General features: G+C 37.0%; 1 protein-coding gene across 1 annotated transcript; it reads right to left on the bottom strand.

Annotated features, from left to right (window-relative positions):
• Positions 1-3,001: 3,001 nt before the first annotated feature.
• Positions 3,002-13,377, bottom strand: LOC150105679 (cyclic nucleotide-gated channel alpha-3-like). Its single transcript, XM_090394529.1, has 4 exons — positions 13,018-13,377; positions 10,004-10,101; positions 6,848-7,059; positions 3,002-4,461 (listed from the first exon to the last, which is right to left on the bottom strand). Exons 1-4 carry the CDS (start codon positions 13,375-13,377, stop codon positions 3,002-3,004), a joined length of 2,130 nt encoding a protein of 709 aa, XP_090250655.1.
• Positions 13,378-18,035: the final 4,658 nt, after the last annotated feature.

Here is an 18,035-nt window from a genome sequence, read left to right as displayed (position 1 = left end):
ACGTTGTCAATTCCTTAAGTGATTTAGTAATTACAGTGTAACCTTTACCTTTGTCCAATACTGTTGTCACCTTAATGGAAAATATGACCAAATCACTAACGCAATATCTTCCTTTAAGAAATCCGTGTTGAATATACTACAAATTCCTTCCATTTTTTATTGAATGAGGAAACACAGACTAGTCGTGTTTTTTGAACCGCTTGCAGAGCGACACTGCTTATGTTGTATTAAACAACCAAGCCAGAGGTACAGCTAACACCTTAGCATATCGGTTGGCCGAGTGGTTAGCGTATCCGCCTCCCCCCAAAAGGCTACGGGTTCGAATCCCGCCGTGGACATGGATGTTCGTGATTGTCTGTTAAAATACTAGTGGTGGTGGTCGGCGGTAGATGGCGTTGGTGTAGACGATGAAGGTAGTTGCGGTTGGTGAAGATGGAGAGTTGTAAAGTAGGTGGGCTTCCTTGATGAGTCTTTGGACTCCCTGGAGGTGTTAAATAATAATAATATTTTCTTAGTGGTGATACCATATCCAGTGCTGTTTATATTGACATTAGGTTGCTCGGTATTATAAACATTTTTCAACTTTCGTATTAACTTTTCCGCTATCATCAGCCTTGTTTGCCTTGCTATCCTCTTTAGTAACAATCGTCGTTCTTTCATTATTACCCTCCTTTTTTTTTTTACCTGGCTACATAACGAATCATTAGGATGATTTTTCCTATCTTGCTGTGCCAGTTTTCTTTCATATTCTAATTTCCTCTTCCTTATCACAATTGTCACCTTCCTGTTTATACCATCTCCAAAGTATCTTCTTGTTATGGTCTTTCCTTCGAATTTCATTATTCATCCCCTTTACACCCATCCCATTTCTCCTAACTCGGAATGCATTCATACAACCCTTCCTTCAAGTGTTCTTTTAGCAACTTCCAAGTACTATTCCATCCTCAACAAGCTCCTCATACCAGCGAATGTTGACAAGCTTGTTGCTGAAGGCTCTCCTAATTACCTGCTCCACATATTCCTTTTCCTAATTGGAACAGGCATGTGCCTTATCACCTCCCCAAACGATGGTACCACGTGATCATTCCGCCAACTGGAGACAGCATGAAAATTTATTCACCATCACGTCCATTATCATCTTTTTCAGCAAAGCGCCATGTTACGATTCCCATTTCCCCCAATATATAATTAAGAATCTGAAATTTATATGTATATATGTATATATATATATATATATACTTATAATTGTAAAAATTTTTTAACTTGGGGATATTGTATATTAGGATAACCAAGTTATTTTATAAACTTGGTTATTTTAACTCCTAATCCCAAGTATGCAAACAATTAACTTTGTTTCAGGCGCAAACTTAATTGTTTGCATACTTGGGATTAGGAGTTAAAATAACCAAGTTTATAAAATAACTTGGTTATCCTAATATACTTATAATTATATGTATATTATATATAATATGTACTTTTGTTTTTACATAAATTTCACCCAAGTAGGTAATTTTGAGAAAGCTGCTCTTTTATTTCAAAGTAATTTTAGTTGTTGGTCTTAATTATCAGTATGTGGCAAACTATGAGCACTTCAGTGAAAATCAAGCTCAAATATTCATACATATTACTTTAAATACGTGATATATTAATTTATTATCATATATTTTAAATAAAATTCAATTCTGATAATTTTTGTTTATGAACCACTGCTATGTTTTCAAAGAAGTGAGAAATAATTTTCTGATTTTTTTTTATTCGTGTGGGGTTTTTCCCCCTCAACCGCACCTTAGACTGGTTGAGCCCTCCTAATGAGGGTTAAGTATGTATTTTTGACTGTAGCAGCGTGTGCTCACGGTTTGCCTACTTGCGGGATGAAAAACCCCAGATAAACTGAGGGAAAAAATCCTGCTGTCCACGCCCAAGACCGGCTAACTTGGCTATGGTTGAGCAAGATCCTTGAGCTCCTCACGTCGTTGACGGGAATCGAACCTAGGACACTCCTTCCCCAGGCAAATGATTGCGAAGCGCATAGCCACTAAGCTAACCGCGCGGATAACTTTATGATGAAATACGCCAGGGTAAAAATGACTCTATACTTTTAGGGCTCCTTTAGCACATGATTATTCAAAAGATTTTTCCAGGTTTGCCTTCAAAATTACCTTACGTGCCCTAACAGCAACACTGGTAGTGCATGCTATAACGTCAAGCTTTGGTTGAATAAACAATCAAAGGTATGTATTACGCCCTAGCTTTAGCAGCGTTTAAGTGTATCCATTTTAATTGATCTGCTTATGTCGTGGCTACATTAAATTTGAAGACTACTGCAGTATAAGCATCACATTCATATGCAAACACGTCTAGTTGACTTAGTGGTGTTAGCATCGATCAAGATATAAATGAAGTAAAACCAAAACAGATAATAAAGACACAGCCGCATGAATCAGTTCATATAAAATTATCTCTTTTATTGTATGAATAAGCTACAATTGGTAATAAGACGGAAACTTATAAAGTCACCATAGTATAAATAAACAAGCCAACAATTGTTTAACTTCTGCATCACACTGCATGCTTTGGTAGTAACACTCCAGTATAGGAAATAGTAAATAGTCGGGGGGAAAAATCTTCCTATAACTGTATGGACTAGTGTTAGAATGTGCACTGGAATTCAGAGAAATATTTCAAAACTGAGTCTATTTCTGTGCTAGGCAAAAGAAGTCACTGTTGCTATGGTAACTTGTCAGAAGTGAAGATGAGGGTAAGGCATACGAGGAGCTAGAATTTGGCCATTAGATGCTTACAGAGGAGTTGTAGATAAAATAGAACTTGTTACACTTCGTACAAAAAAAGTTTCTATAAATATTTTTCATAGATTTTTACATTTTTATTTTCATATCGAGAAAGGAAGTTTGTTATTGGTCAGTTGACCATTTCTGCTGTAACTGAATCACAGATGTTGCTTTCAACGCTTCGAACACCAGCATTCGGATCCCTTACTGTATTAACTATCTTCGGACGATGGGCATTCATCACTACTGTCATCACAATTTGCGGACGGGGACAATTTAATCTCTTCATCTTCGTTATCCTCTTCATCGACCTCACCACTAATCTTTTCCAACCTACAAATGCGTTGCTTTAATTTTTTCTGAGAGACCGCATACTCTGCTAAGAGATGGGATAGCCGCGTTTGTAAGTTTTCCACTGATGATTGCAAGCGATCGCACTGTTCTTGTAAAGTTTCTTGTTCCTTTTGTTCTGCTTTTTCAATTTCTTCATCTAAAAGGCCATCCTTGAGTAAAAACTGACGTCCCCTTTCGGTCAACATGGTTTGGGCCTCGGGGTATTCAGCAAGCACTTTCCATAGATCTTCTTTTGAAAGACAGAAGAGGTCGGAAAATCCGACACTGCGTACATTGGCAGTTCGTCTATTACCTGTTTTCACTCCAGATATATTGAGGATACTAAGCTCTCCAAATACACACCCTTCACTTAGAGTTGCTAGGACTAAATGACCATCTTCTCCTACTACTTGGAGACGACCTCTCTTTACTATGTACATCTCCTTCCCCACATCGCCTTTTCTGCATACATAGTCTCCTGGACTAAAAACTTGAAGTCTAAGATTAAGCACTAGTTGCACAAGCAAACCTGGTTCACAGTCCTGAAATACTTTAACCCGTTTCAAAGTATCCAAATGTACGTGAATAGCAATCTCTGCTTTGAGCTTATCTGGTAGAACTGACGTCACGTCGTCTTCATCCAAAGACTGCCGATTCATCCAGAGGTAGTCAAACCATTTGATGACCTTGTCTTCCAGTTCACTGGTGACCTTACGAAATTCTAAATACTGTTTCACGCCGTCCATCCTTCGTTGAAATTCCGATCTCCTTGCATTCATATTGGTGATCATACTACCCACGTTACCTACGATCGTAGCAAAGATTAACACTCCAATCAGGAAGTTCACTACCACAAACACGTATTCGACGTCCCTCACTGGAGAAGGCATTTCACCGATAGTAGTTAAGGTTAGCGTGGACCAGTAGAAACAATAAATGTATTGGTGAGTGAGAGAGGCATATCGAGGCGTGCTCATATTGTAAACCCAAGTGTCTGACCCGAACCCGATGGCATAACTGGCATAGAAATAGAAGCAAGCATCCCAATGGATGATCACCAATATATAAAAGATCAGTTTCGCTATGCGAAAGGCATAAGGAAAATTTGTCCTCGTTTCCGTTCTGTCAAAGAACTCAAGCAATCTGTGGGCATGCATGAGACGATTTAACCTGACTATGACAAAACATGGCACTTGAAGGTGACAGGATGTCCCTAATACAAAATAAAGACAGTCTGTTGGTACTAGGCTAAGAATATCCAGTTTAAACTGATAAGATTTGACATAGTTCAAAAGGAGTTTATTGGTATCTTTCACCAGCAGCCCGTGTTCTAAGAAACCTGAAATTATAAACAAAATGATGAGTTGGAAAGGATCTTATTATTATATAAGTTTAAATTTTAACAACACTTTTAAAATTGTTGCAATTTTAAAAAAACTTGGTATTGAGAGATGTCCTCCACTCAACAACGAACATACTTAAAGTAGAATTTAGAATAATATGCTAACAGACCTCGTTTGTTTAATTAATAATATTAATCTATAAAGCGAATATTATGATTTGTGCATTTTTGTTAGTTTCAGGACCAGATCAAAAGAAACACAAGTTCAATGTTAGTTACCTATTCGATTCCATTTTATTTTTATTCCGTTTTCAAGGTTAGACGATCTTGGGTACAGAAACTTGAGTTTCTGAACCCTCAAACTCAGAGTTAGAAACACAGAAATGTCAATCGTAGAACTGGCAATATGTCAGACAATAAGACCAGTTTAAAAAAAACCAGATGTTAATAGTTATTATGCCTTACGCGCACAAGTTGATAATGAATGGTGGAACTCAACTGCTTATCGATTTCCAACAGTTAGGAACTCATCCACTTTATCAGCAATTCCTTCCTATTATCGGTAGAATCTCTCAAAAACATTGACATTGGCTTTTGATGATGGAGTGTTAGCGTATGGAGCGATCATATCATCTCTTTATCATAAAATGTAGAAAACAAGATGGATTGGTGAATCAACCGCTTGTTTTATATCAATAAATGGGACTAAGTATTGCTAGTGCCTTCACGAGTCGTAGGGCATTATATTTTTCTCCGTAAGGCGAGCATAAACATTAAATGGGTTCCTTTTCGCTTATCAGACATCGTAGCTGAATGTCACCTGTAAGGTGACTTTTGACATTTCTCCATCGGTGGGCAAGAACGGGAAGTAGATGCCTTCCCGCAATGAGTCCTTGGGAGGTGTCACATGATATCTTCGAAACGTGGGCAGGTGATGTTTGTTTCTCCTATGAATTTCCATTTCGTCAATTGTGGACTGACACATTCACTATGGCCATACCAAATTTCAATTTTCTGCAATGGCGTAGAACTTTCCTTAGAATGTTAAAGACATGTCGTCGTTTATTATTGTCACACATTTATTTTATAAACTATCCTTTACAATATTTTTTTCATTCTCGTATATTCCTGTATCATACTCTTGCTTTTGCACACGTTTCTCATTTTTTGGATCAGAATTAAATACAAAGACAAAAAATCTCTCTCGTAAACAACTTAATTTGTCAATTAGATAGATCATCTTTCCACTAAAGAATTTCAGACTTTTTTTCCCAGTCAATATTCTATTTAATAACAAAATTTACTTAGTTAATTGTAATATTTAATTTGACACTGAGGTTTGAAATCCGTATCACTTATCCGGGGTTTTTTATATAGTGCTGCCATCTACAGGACTGACTACGTTTCAAAAGATTTTATGCAAGATATCTCCTTGCATGCTTTAGAAGCAGTGTTTCTCAACGTTTTTTTGGCTCATGCCCCACCTCGACGCCTCAAAGATTTTGATGCCCCCTCTAGCATAATAGGGGGCATCAAAAGTTAATGTTGCACGTATATTCCTTTGAAGATACAACTAATAAAAAAAGAAAGAAATTAATAATTGATAGCGTGCTATCTTAAAATAACGATGTTGAAAATGCTTTTTTATTCTATAAAGAGAGCTTACTCCGGGGAGTTGCCCCAGCCAAACGATAGGCAGCACGATCGCTAGTAAGCGTCCGTATATTCGCCTCCTATTAGAGGTATTCCCGTTAAGTTCTCCGGTCAAACTTCGCCGAAACTTTTATAGTTTCTGTATTCGGCTTTGAAATAATGTTGGATTTAATATCCTCTTAATTTATATAATTTTGCATTACCGAAGTGAAGCCTTTTGGCTCTTTATTTTAGTAAATGCTTTTTTATTCTTTTTTTTTTTTTTTAGAAAATCATTTGATGTGCATTATAAGACATTACGCACTGCATATGTAATTGTAGTCATATCATATATATTATATTCCAATAGATGGCGCCACGCAAAGTACTCTTGCCATCTTCAGCGTAACTTTTATGAAATCACATAAAAAGGTACAAAATTTTGATATTTCCCAACGCAAATCAATACAAAAAAAAAAAAAAAAACATAAAAATGGACAGAGAAAAGAGAAATTCACCTAGTACACTTTTAATTAGAACAAAGCGCTGCTTTATTAAGACTAGCATAACATACCTTTTCAGCACTGTTATTTGCAACATTCTAAGTACGACTAATGCTAATAAAAGAGTCAAAACTTTTAGACGCCCGCCCACTTACTTTTATTTTACAGAAAATCAATTCTAAAAAAAAAAAAGGAACTTTTCGAAGTAGATTAAAATAAATCCATACTAACAATGCAATCTTTCTCACCTGTTCTTGCATGGATGATCATATCAATTATGTAGATAACATCACAGATATAATCCAAACAATACCACGTCATCGGACTGAGGTTTTGAAGCTCCCAAAACACACTGCGTCCAATTATCATGACAAAGTTATACACGAGCGCAGCACTGATCGCAGATAGCCATCTATAATAGAAATCCTTTGCAGGATTAACTACAAACGTGGAGTGATACCTGCGAAGAAATTGAAAGAGAAAACTTTATATAAAGCAAGGCATTAATTTTATTTAAACAGAGTAATTTATGTAGGGTTTTGCACCTATTCATCGAGATTAAATTTGTTATTGTTTGGGTGTTAGTGGTATTTCATCGCCCCCGCATAATAAAGCATTTGGATTTTGTTTGACTAAGATGTGATGTCATGTTTTCATGGATTAAATCACTGTAATTGTCCAACATCCATAGATCAAAACCCTCTCCATCACCCTCCCTCCCAAATGTACTATGAACATCAGTTATTTTCTTGGTAACTCGTACTACAACTTCAAGTCTCCTGTAGCAATGAACTCCTTAACCCGCCACTTGCTCGTGTCCTTTGACACCATAGTATTGCTAAATGGGATGCCCCTCGTAACCTCTATTCTTCTTTTTCATAGTCTGATTACTGTTTTTGTTCTCTTGGTCCAAGTACCTTCAATTGAATAAATGAAATAATTTTTAAGGGAATAAAGGCCTTCATCTCTCACTCCATTCAAAACTTCAGACCCAAGCCTTGGTTCTCTGACAAGTGTAGTAAGGAAAAAATCCAGCATATCAGAAGTGGCTAGAGATTAAAGTTCCAGCTCGCAAAATATCCAACAAGGACAAAATAAAGAAAGTGCCTCTTCTTCTAATAGCAGTCAAGCCTTTTAATCTAAAAGTAAAACTGACTTTCTGAAGTCTTTTATTTCATCCATTTCTTATATAGACGACCAAGACAAATTACACGATACTACGAACATCCCACTTCATGTCTCTTCTTGTCGTTCATCAGAAGAATCGAAAACGCCTTTGATATCAACATTTCTTTTGGCTCGGAAGGTATCCAGTTCTTCTCTCAAATACGTGTACTATGGAATTAATACAATTCTAATACTCATCGTAAAGAATGAAAGCAAATCTATTTGCTGTTTAAAGGATACTTGTGACATAAGACTGAATGATAAATGCACGTAATCACAAGAAAGATATTTATTTAACCAAATATTTCGGTCTGGAAATAGCAGACCATCCTCAGTGGTATTACAAGAACAGTTATAAAAAATACAAGCTAGAATACTAACAATAGATCGTTTAAAATAGAACTTCTAGCTTGTATTTTTTTAAAACTGTTCTTGTAATACCACTGAGGATGGTCTGCTATTTCCAGACCGAAATATTTGGTTAATTAAATATCTTTCTTGTGTTTACGTGCATTTATCATTAAAACAAATCTATATCTGGCCCATTCACAAGGATACGCCAGATGTAAAACTATCACCCCAATGTCTACTTGTTCTCATGATCAAGGTAATCGACAGCCAACTTCGTCATCTTGAGGCACATAGGTTACTTAGCGACTAGCAACATTGATTCTTTACGATTTTTCTGGCATAAACATCCATAGCCTCATTATTCTACCAAAATTACAGATCGTTTTCCATTTAGGTCTAACTTCTACCACTAATCCACCCAAACGTAGAATTGAGTGATGCATCATAAACTCCCTGAAAGTGCTTAATGATATTTAGAGGAGGGAAATCCACTTAATAGATGATCTTCTCTCTCACAGATGCTAAACTTCTACGTTATGCCTTGTTGTAGGAATTTTCATGGCTGCTACTCCACCAAAAGTTCTTCCACTTAGCCCAAAGTTTGTAAAAATACAAGCAACAGCTGATCTACACCCATATGTAGTTTACATTCAAACTTATCTAACTAATTCTCTGGTTTCATTTCATCTGTCTATTCTTTGTTCAAAAAACACAACTAAATCGTTCCTTCTTTTTCTCCATGCAGACAAACTGATATTTGCGCTAAGGAAAAACTAGATTTTCAGACAATGTTATCGTATACACTTTGCCTCCATATTTGCAAGTATCTGTTTAGCACATAAAAAAAATTAACAATTCGTAACACAAAGTTCACATTATGAACTTTATAATGCGAATATAATAAATACTACGCCAGTGAAATCTGTAAAATCGTAAATACTACACATTTGCTAATCTAATTATATGCAAGAAAGTCTTTGTACGGTAGCAAACAATTTTAGGATTCCTATGGGCGTAACTACTTAATATCAAGAATTCAGAGAAGTCGCTTGTTATGTGTTAGAGACCGAAATCGCAAAGCAAATACACGAACTATAAGTTACTGTTTTTTTAAGCGGTCCTACAAACCAGCGGTTGAACTTATAGGGTCTTAATACCATAGATAGGTTGGAGAAGAAACCGCTTACGATACATTGAAGAAAGACAACACCTTTCAAGAAAGATTGGAAGAGTACAAAACCTGGTTTGGCGACTTTGAAGTTTGAATATGGATGGAATTCAATGGCGACAAACGTTTAAAGCACTGAGAAAAAGTCATGAAACTCAAAGCATCCAAGATGTATTTAAAGAAAAACGTAAACCAAGCCGCAACCAATATAAATATACAGACTTAGGAGAGAAGAATGAACATTCCATTTATCTCTGCTTCTCCAGTAATGCAAAGCTTCTTCTCTTGAGCAATATTTCCGAAAAACTATAAAGGTATAAGCATTCAAAAAGTGAGACACTTGGTTTCATCCGCCAGTTACACGTGTCCAAATGGTTCAGTTGATGTCTATATGCAAAGGGAACTAAGTACACGTTGTACAAGAAACTGCTAGTTATTTATAATTAGACGTAGTCAATGCAAATGCATAACTTTGGCTTTGTAGTTATGAAAACTAAAAGAGGATCTCCATGTCGAAATAACTCAACAGTTCCTCATTGCGTATTATGGAGAGAATTTTTCCTAAGACATAACAATTTCTGTCAAAGAAACTGCAGCCATCAGGACAATAAATCGTATCTCTTCATTACCTTTTTTTTTTCTTGGCATTTTTCTGTTTTGCAGCATTAAAAACCCGGGGGAGTGGAGGACATTAACATCCTCGTATGAGATCATCTACCTCACCTTCAGATGTGACTGGCCTTCTTCCTTACCTCCTCTTCTTGAAGACCAGCTATTAGTGCTATCATGGCATAGGAGGGCGATTAATGGCAATGACTATTAAGAATAACAAAAAAAAAAGATATCAGACCCACATTTTATCTTGATAATTTTAAGTACGCAGCAGTTCACAAAACAATGACCGAGTGATTGTCTCAGTTGGTGAAAATTAACTAAAAATGGGAGAACAGTTTGATAACAACGAAGCACGTTATAAACTGTACCATAGGACCTGAAAAGTTACCTATTCAGATGAAGGATATTAGCAACGTTGTAAAGATATATATGCATAATATATTTAGCGTAAGAAGGAGTCTCTGTTAAGAATATAACTTTTACCACCAGTTGGTGACAGTGATCATGCAGTGTTTTCTTGGGAGGTATCTAATTGTATTGATGCTCCGATTAAAACAGGCTACATGCTGAATTACAAAGCTGGAAATTAAGCTCATCTTAGGAGGATACTATCTTTGATCCCATGTTAAAGTTACAGAATGGGAAAAATGCAATGATGCATGGGAATCTTTGAAAAAGTGCTCAACTGAGGTGGTATCTGAATGTATCCCTAGTGTTCGGAGAGTAAATAGGTTGGGAGTGAAATGGATGTGCAGCCTTATTAAGCGAGACATTTACAAGAAGAAGATGATGTGGAAAGAATAGCGCGAGAATAAGAGTGAGAGGAGTTATGAAATATATAAAGCTCAGGCCAAAAAAGTAACGAGTGTTGTGAGAATAGCTAAAACGGAGTATGACAAGAAATTGGCCATGCAAGCTAAAGTCAATCCAAAAGAATTTTATCGTTATGCAGCAAGCAAAAGAAAGAATGTGGAAGAATAACTTTATTGAATGCAGATGGTATACGAGTGTCGGAAGCTAAGGAGATTGTTAAGTTAATGAGTGCTCACTTTGCTAAGATATATCAACCAGGTGTATGTAACGTGGCAAACAGTGCTACTGCTACATTGAATAAAGAGTTTCATGAAGAGCTGTTGCATAAGAACTTGTCAATAGGGACAGCTGGAATATCAGCACGTTTGCTGAAGGATTGCTCAACCGAATTGTTCAGGTCTTTCACACGTTTGTATAACTTAAGTCTCAGCTCAGAAAAAATACTTCTGCAATGGAAGGAATGTATGATAGTTCCATTGCACAAGGGTGGTGCAAAAAACTGCTGTGCCTAACAACCGATCTATCAGTATCTCTGGTGTGGTAGTGAAGATTTTAGAGAAGTTGGTAAGAACTTGCATACAGAAATGGGTAGACAAACATGTTATACTCTGTAAGGAACAGCATGGGTTTTCTAAAAGAAGGTCATGTTTTAGCAATTTGCTAATATTTTCTATCAATGTTATGGTCGATTTGGATAATATTAATGTTGGATTTTTCTAAGACATTTGATAGGATACCACACGACAGGCTGTTGCATAAACTGTAAAACAGATTGGAATATAATCTATTGGCTTGGATCAGGGGATGGTTTACAGACAGATATCAAAAACTGGTATAAAGTAAGTGTGAATCTGTCAGATTTAAGGTGACCAGTGGTGTAACTCAGGGATCAGTCTTTGGACCATTATTGTTTAATCCATACATTAATGATAGGAAGGTCTAACAGGCGATGGGCAATTGTTTATGGATGATACGAAGATAGATAGGGCAATCAGGGATGCTACTCATATTCAGCAATTACAAAATGATTTGAATAGACTGCAATTCTGGACAAACGAAAATGGCTCTCAGTTGAATGTTAGTAAGTGTAAAATTATGCACTTTAGTGTGATTAGAGTTCCAGCGGCATATTATATTAGCCGGGTTATGCTACAAGAAACTGAAGAGGCAAGGGTTCTTGGTGTATTGGTGGAAAAGAATTTAAAGTTCAAAGGTCACATAGCAAATGTTGCAAATACAACTCAGAGGATAATTGCTGTTGAAGCGAACCTTGACATGTAAGGATAAGAAAGTAATTTTACCTCTTTATAAAGCTTTGATAAGACCACACCTGGATTACTGTGCGCAGATTTGGTCTCCCGCGTTCCAAAGGGATAAAGAAGAGTTACAAAGATTATATCCGGGTTATGGGATTTAGATTATGAGAACGGATTGCGAGTATGTGTATTGCAGACTCTAGTTAACAAGAGAAAAGGAGTGATGTGATAGATGTCTATAAACGTTTGAATGGATGTTATCATCTGATGAAATTTTTCATTATATGGATGGTAGGGAGAGAATATGGGGACATTCATGGAAGCTAAGTTTGTTCACAGTCAAGAAAGGGGTAAGAGCTTGGTTTTTCTCTCAGAGAGCAGTGAGTGAATGAGTGGAATAATTTGCCCTTACGGATAGTGAGTGCATCTAGTGTAAATGAATTTAAGGGAAGGTATGACAGCTGGTTTGGATGATTTATAGCGTTCCTCGATGAGTCCTTGACTCCCTCAGGAGGTCTCAGATAATAATAATAGTATCACACACACACACACACACACACACACATACACACACACACACACACGATTATGTATAATATTAGTCATAGTAACAAAGGAGAGGTACATTTCGTTTTAATTTTGTAAAATACAAGATTGTAATTAAAGTTTTCCAAATTTTAATTTATTATAAATTTCATTTATAATAAAATTCTCTTCTATGCATGCTTGCGAAGGATAAAATCTATCATAGCCATCGCTATACAAAGTGGGTTGAAATATAAATTATAATCAGCTCGAATATATCTGCCATACCATTCGCAGCATCTATATTCTGGTTCGATTTGGCCACCATCCCCAACGGGTCCGCTGGAAAACCTCTGTAGAAAAGAGTCTGCCCTTTCCAAATCACGTGATCTCGACCTTCCTCTCGGCCAGCGTAGATACTGGAAGTAAAAACCAACAATTTTGTCAGTCTTAGAATGGGGGGGGGGGGATTAAATTTGAGCTTATGATTAGATTTTCAAGCGGTTTTCTTGAGAAAGCGTACCTGAATACTATGTGCAACTCGACGGAAAAAAGAGGCGTCTTTTCGGCGTTCTTCGTCAGCGACCATCTGCTCTATTCGTAAGGCCTGGGAAGAGATGCTATTTCTTATAGAGGCACCAGTAGGCGTGGACACACCATTCTCTATCATCTCCAAGTCCTCTCCCACTTGTAGGGTCGTTGTTTCGGATTTCGTAGGTTCTGCGGTGCTGCTGCCATCTGTCGGAGGAATGGACGATGGATGTAAAAAGGCTTTTTCTGTAAGACTTTTTTCTGTCGATGGAGATAGATTTCCCACTTGAGTCTGCTGACCATTTGTCGGATGTCCGTTAGCGACTTTGTTCGGAGGTTCGGCTGCTGCCATTACGTTAAGGGGAAGTTCAAAGTGGGAGGGGGGGTGGGGTGAGGAGGTACTATCTTGGCCGCATCGGCCAAGGCAGAATACCAATGGAACAGAGCAATGTGTCCGTGGTCATTATTGAACTAAGGCTGTTGTTCTTTTTGCAAACAAAATCTGTAAGGGGAAAAAACAAATTCGGTTAGAGTAATGAAGGATTCAAAGAAAGAAATTAAAAGAAGACTAATTGTTTTTTTTTTTACCTCAAAAGCTACATAAAATCTGATATAACGTATTACCTATAACGTGAAGCCAATTTTTACGAGTGTGTACATTCGCCTTCAATGTAATAACATGAAAAAATATTTTTTTTTTCGGTTGTAACCTGAGTTATTTCATTGTTTATTACAACAGTACTGTTGGTCGTTTTCCTCAGACATCGCCTCTAAATAAATAGCATCTCCATTAATGTGAGGTGGTCGTTTGTTGCAAAACGTAACCGCATAGTTAACAAATCAAAGTTCGCGTAAAATAAAGTACCTGATCGATTCGAATTATTCCCTTACTCACTTGTGATCAATTACATTTAAAAATTACGATGTTTATATTTTCTTGTTATTTTTGGCTTTACTCTTTGCGTTTGCTCATCCTGTATCATTCCATTTATCGTTCGATAGTTTCACAACAAAGAATTTGTTTTTCGTTCTTTCTTGATACAACGTAATTTTTGAAATAACTAGAATAAACGTCTCAAAAAAAAAAAATTATTTCATACACAATAATAACTTATTTTATACTTTTCTCATTTTGAAGTGCGAAATCCAAAAAGTAACATAAACAAACTATTCACTTTAAATAAAAATCATGCGATATAGATTATATTAAATAATTACTGTGCTTATTGATGAGTTTTACCTTTTCCTATATTTAATTGACTACAAGGTCCATTTGAACTCAAGTTATAATGGATGACTATTACATTTGTTTATACCGATCAAGGTACGATAGCTCGTGGCTCTACCAATATATTGGGAATCTTTGTCGATAATTATTTTGAAATCAACTTTCTGTGATATTTGGTTTGTTCGTACTATTTCGTGAATTGAGGAGTAAGAATGGAAAACGTCATTTGTAATTTTTTTTTTTTTGCTTCTTTAAGAGAGTTTTCCATGTTGTTTTACACATCCGAATCAAAAATTAGAATAATCAAAGAAAATGTTTTGAATGATTTGCAATTCTAAATTTACTGCACAGAAAATAATTATTACCAAATGTGAATTAGCATCATCTAAATCTGCGTACTTCGTAGATTATATAACCATGAAAACACATAAAAATGTAATATAAATTATAAGAAAAATGTTATTTAAAAACATTCACAAAAATGGAGGGGACTCAGCAGCTAGGTTCTCGTTCCTGCACTCTGTTAGTACCCATTAAGGAAAGCTAAAGCTGCTACTAACCAAATACAAGTGATCGAACTAAAATGCTCTAAAATTCCTGCCCTAAAGGATCCCACATGGGGGGGGCAGGCCTAAAAATAATATCATTGAATATTGAAGGTTTCTCTAGTGTCAAGCAAGATCTCGTTGCAGATATTTGCATAAATAATGACTGCGATGTGCTCTACCTGCAAGAAACTCACAGAGGAGAAGGTGCTACAAGACCGTACATCCATGGCATGAAACACATCAAAGAAATACCCCCACGATAAATATGGTAGTGCAATATTTACAAAAGAAAACTTGATCCCATCGTCCATTGACTCAACGAACAAAAGAAGCACTGAGATTATTACAATCACGTGTAAAAATATCTCAATCACCTCAATCTACAAATCACCAGAAGAAGCTTTTTCCTTCCCTGACATCCTCCTCAATAATAATGAATACGTGACTAATATTTTTTTAGGTGACCTTAACACCCATAGTGCTAACTGGGGTTACACAAAGTCCAACGAAGATGGAGAACCTGTTGAAAAATGGGCTGAAAACCTTTCTCTAAACCTGATACATAATCCAAAACGCCCTGCATCTTTCAACAGTGGCAGATGGAAGCGAGGCTATAACCCTGGCCTCATATTTGTTAGCTCAAAAATATCCAACATTTGTGTTAAAATGGTCTTAAATCCGATCCCACATACTCAACATAGACCTGTAATGCTTCAATTCAATCCAGAAAATATGCCTAACACAGTCCCTTACAGACGACGATTTAATTTCCAAAAAGCTAATTGGAAGGATTTTCATGGAAGATCTTGACCGATCCATAACAAAAAGACTGAGAAAATCTCCACCAAACACATCCCCCGAGGATGCCGCACAAACTACGTTCCAGGCCTTTCCAGTGACATACAAGCCCAGTATGCTGATTAATTACAACTTTACAACACCAACCCCTTCTCAGAAGAGAATATCCAAGCATGAGAAAAATTATGCTCCAAGATAGCAGAGGAAATGCGTTCCTTGTGAAAAAAAAAGAAAGAAATAGAAGCCCTTGATATGACCCATAGTAACAGAAAGGCATGGAAATTTATCGACATAATTAGGAAGGATTTCACTAAGCCATATGTGCATCCGCAGGTAACACCTAATCAAATTTCTCACCAGCTGCTACTAAATAGAAAATTCCGTAAGAAACACACACAAAATAAGCTACTTAGAACCCCAAGTGAGGAACAAAATGTGATTCATTCAGATTTCACCATCACTGAACTAAGTGCTGCCATAAACCTATTAATACCTAGAAAATCTGCAGGCCTTGATGATGTCTGTAATGAACAGATTAAACATTTTGCAACCAGGACTAAAAAGAGTGGTTATTAAACCTATACAACACTTGCCTCAGACCCCTAAGGATACCAACTATCTGGAGGCATGCCAAAGTGGTGACCTTTCTGAAACCAGGGAAAACTCCAACAGAAGCAAAAAAATTACAGACCTATATCACTACTCAGCAACCTCTTTAAACTCTATGAACGATTAATTTTAAATAGGCTACAACCCCTAATCAAACTCCATCTTATTGCTGAGCAGGATGGTTTTAGACCAGGCAAATCCTGCGCATCACAAATTCACAACCTCGCTCAATATATAGAAAATGGTTACGAGCAAAAACTAGCCACAGGAGTAGTCGTCTTTGTAGACCTAACTGCAGCATAGGATACCATAAACATCTCACACTCAGAAATAAAATATACAGAATAACTAGAGACTATCGCCCTGTCCTCCTGATCCAATCACTCTTGGAAAACAGACACTTTTACGTGGACCTTGGGGGGAGGAAGAGCCGCTGGCACCACCAAAAAATGGCCACCTCCAGGGGAGTGTGTTATCACCATTACGTTTCAACATCTACGTCAATGATCTCCCCATCTTTCCAGGAACTAGAAATTTTATCTATGCTGATGACCTTGCCATAGCCACTCAATCAAAAAATTTCAAGTCCATTGAAACTACTCTAGTCTAACCACATACTATACCAGCAATCAACTAAAACCAAACCCCTTGAAAACCCAGACTGGCCTTTTCAACCTTAACAATAAGGAAGCCAACAGGAAGCTACAGATTTTTTTGGGAAGGCTCTAATATAGAACATTCCTGGAAACCAATCTACCTCGGTGTGACTCTCGATCGCACCCTCTCATATAAAACTCACATAGAAAAACAAAGGCAAAAGTGAATGCAAGAAACAACATACTAAGAAAGCTTACCTCCTCCAAATGAGGTGCAGACCCTAGCACACAGATCTTCTGCCTTGGCCCCTTTGCTATTCTTCTGCTGAATATGCCTGCCCAGTATGGTTCAGATCCTGACATTCTGGAAAATTTGATCCAGCATTGAATGAAAGCTTCCCCTAAATCCAGGATGCTGAAACCAACACCACTAAAAGACCTGTATACTTTGGCTGGTATTGCGCCCCCCCCGTTCAATTCGAAGATCTGCATTCTCGAGAGCTGATGAAAGAAGTAGACAAACGAATGATAAATGCCACCCACTGTTCGGCCAGACCGCAGTGCCCCAAAGACTAAGATCCCGACATAGCTTCCTGGCAACTGTTGAACCACCTAAAATCCTCACAGAGACAAGACTTCAACAATGGCTTGCACTATATCCTGAAAATAATACTGGTATTCCAACAGCCGAATTTCTTCCACGTGGTGCCCACTTGGACTGGAATACTTGGAAAAGCCTCAACAGACTTCGGAGGACAGGACGCTGCAAATAAAACCTCGTCAAGTGAGGCTATCTCACTGGCCCAGATAACTGTGAGTGTGGGACAACCCAGTCCATGGAACACCTTCTTTCTTGTCCCCTTCTTCAATCACCTTGCACAAAAGAGGACCTTATACCCTACACAGAAAGAGCAGTTGATTGTGCAAGTTACTGGAGGAACATCTGACCATGTTTATTGTATATAACGTATGCATGGTTTCCTTTTTTTTCATATTTAATTATTATTCCCTGTATAATTCACCTACCAAATCTAAGCTGATCTCATTGTAATTGTTTCCTAATTTGTTGTAAATCATGTTGTACCACTTACTTACTACTGTACCACTTGTGTGTACAGTAGTAAGTAAGTGGTAAAATTCACAAAATTATAATAATTTTTAACGTGGTTCGAAATATTAGAATATTCCAAATTTTTTCGATTGGTTTGAGGAGAGCACACAAATAGCATAT

Source organism: Typopeltis vanoorti, chromosome 6 (assembly GCF_054136105.1).
Source record: "Typopeltis vanoorti isolate ZY-2024b chromosome 6, IOZ_Tvanoo_1.0, whole genome shotgun sequence".
NCBI lineage: Eukaryota > Metazoa > Arthropoda > Arachnida > Uropygi > Thelyphonidae > Typopeltis > Typopeltis vanoorti.
Note: the sequence above shows the minus strand (reverse complement) of the source record. Positions and strands in the feature narration are given on the sequence as shown.

Excerpts from the sequence above, each read along its gene's own strand:
- LOC150105679 (XM_090394529.1), bottom strand. The coding sequence starts at position 13,377 with ATGGCAGCAGCCGAACCTCCGAACAAAGTCGCTAACGGACATCCGACA. Across the intron at positions 7,060-10,003 it reads CAGTCACATCTGAAGGTGAG|GTATCACTCCACGTTTGTAG; the intron begins GTAGATGATCTC and ends ATTTCTTCGCAG. Across the intron at positions 4,462-6,847 it reads GATCATCCATGCAAGAACAG|GTTTCTTAGAACACGGGCTG; the intron begins GTGAGAAAGATT and ends TTATAATTTCAG.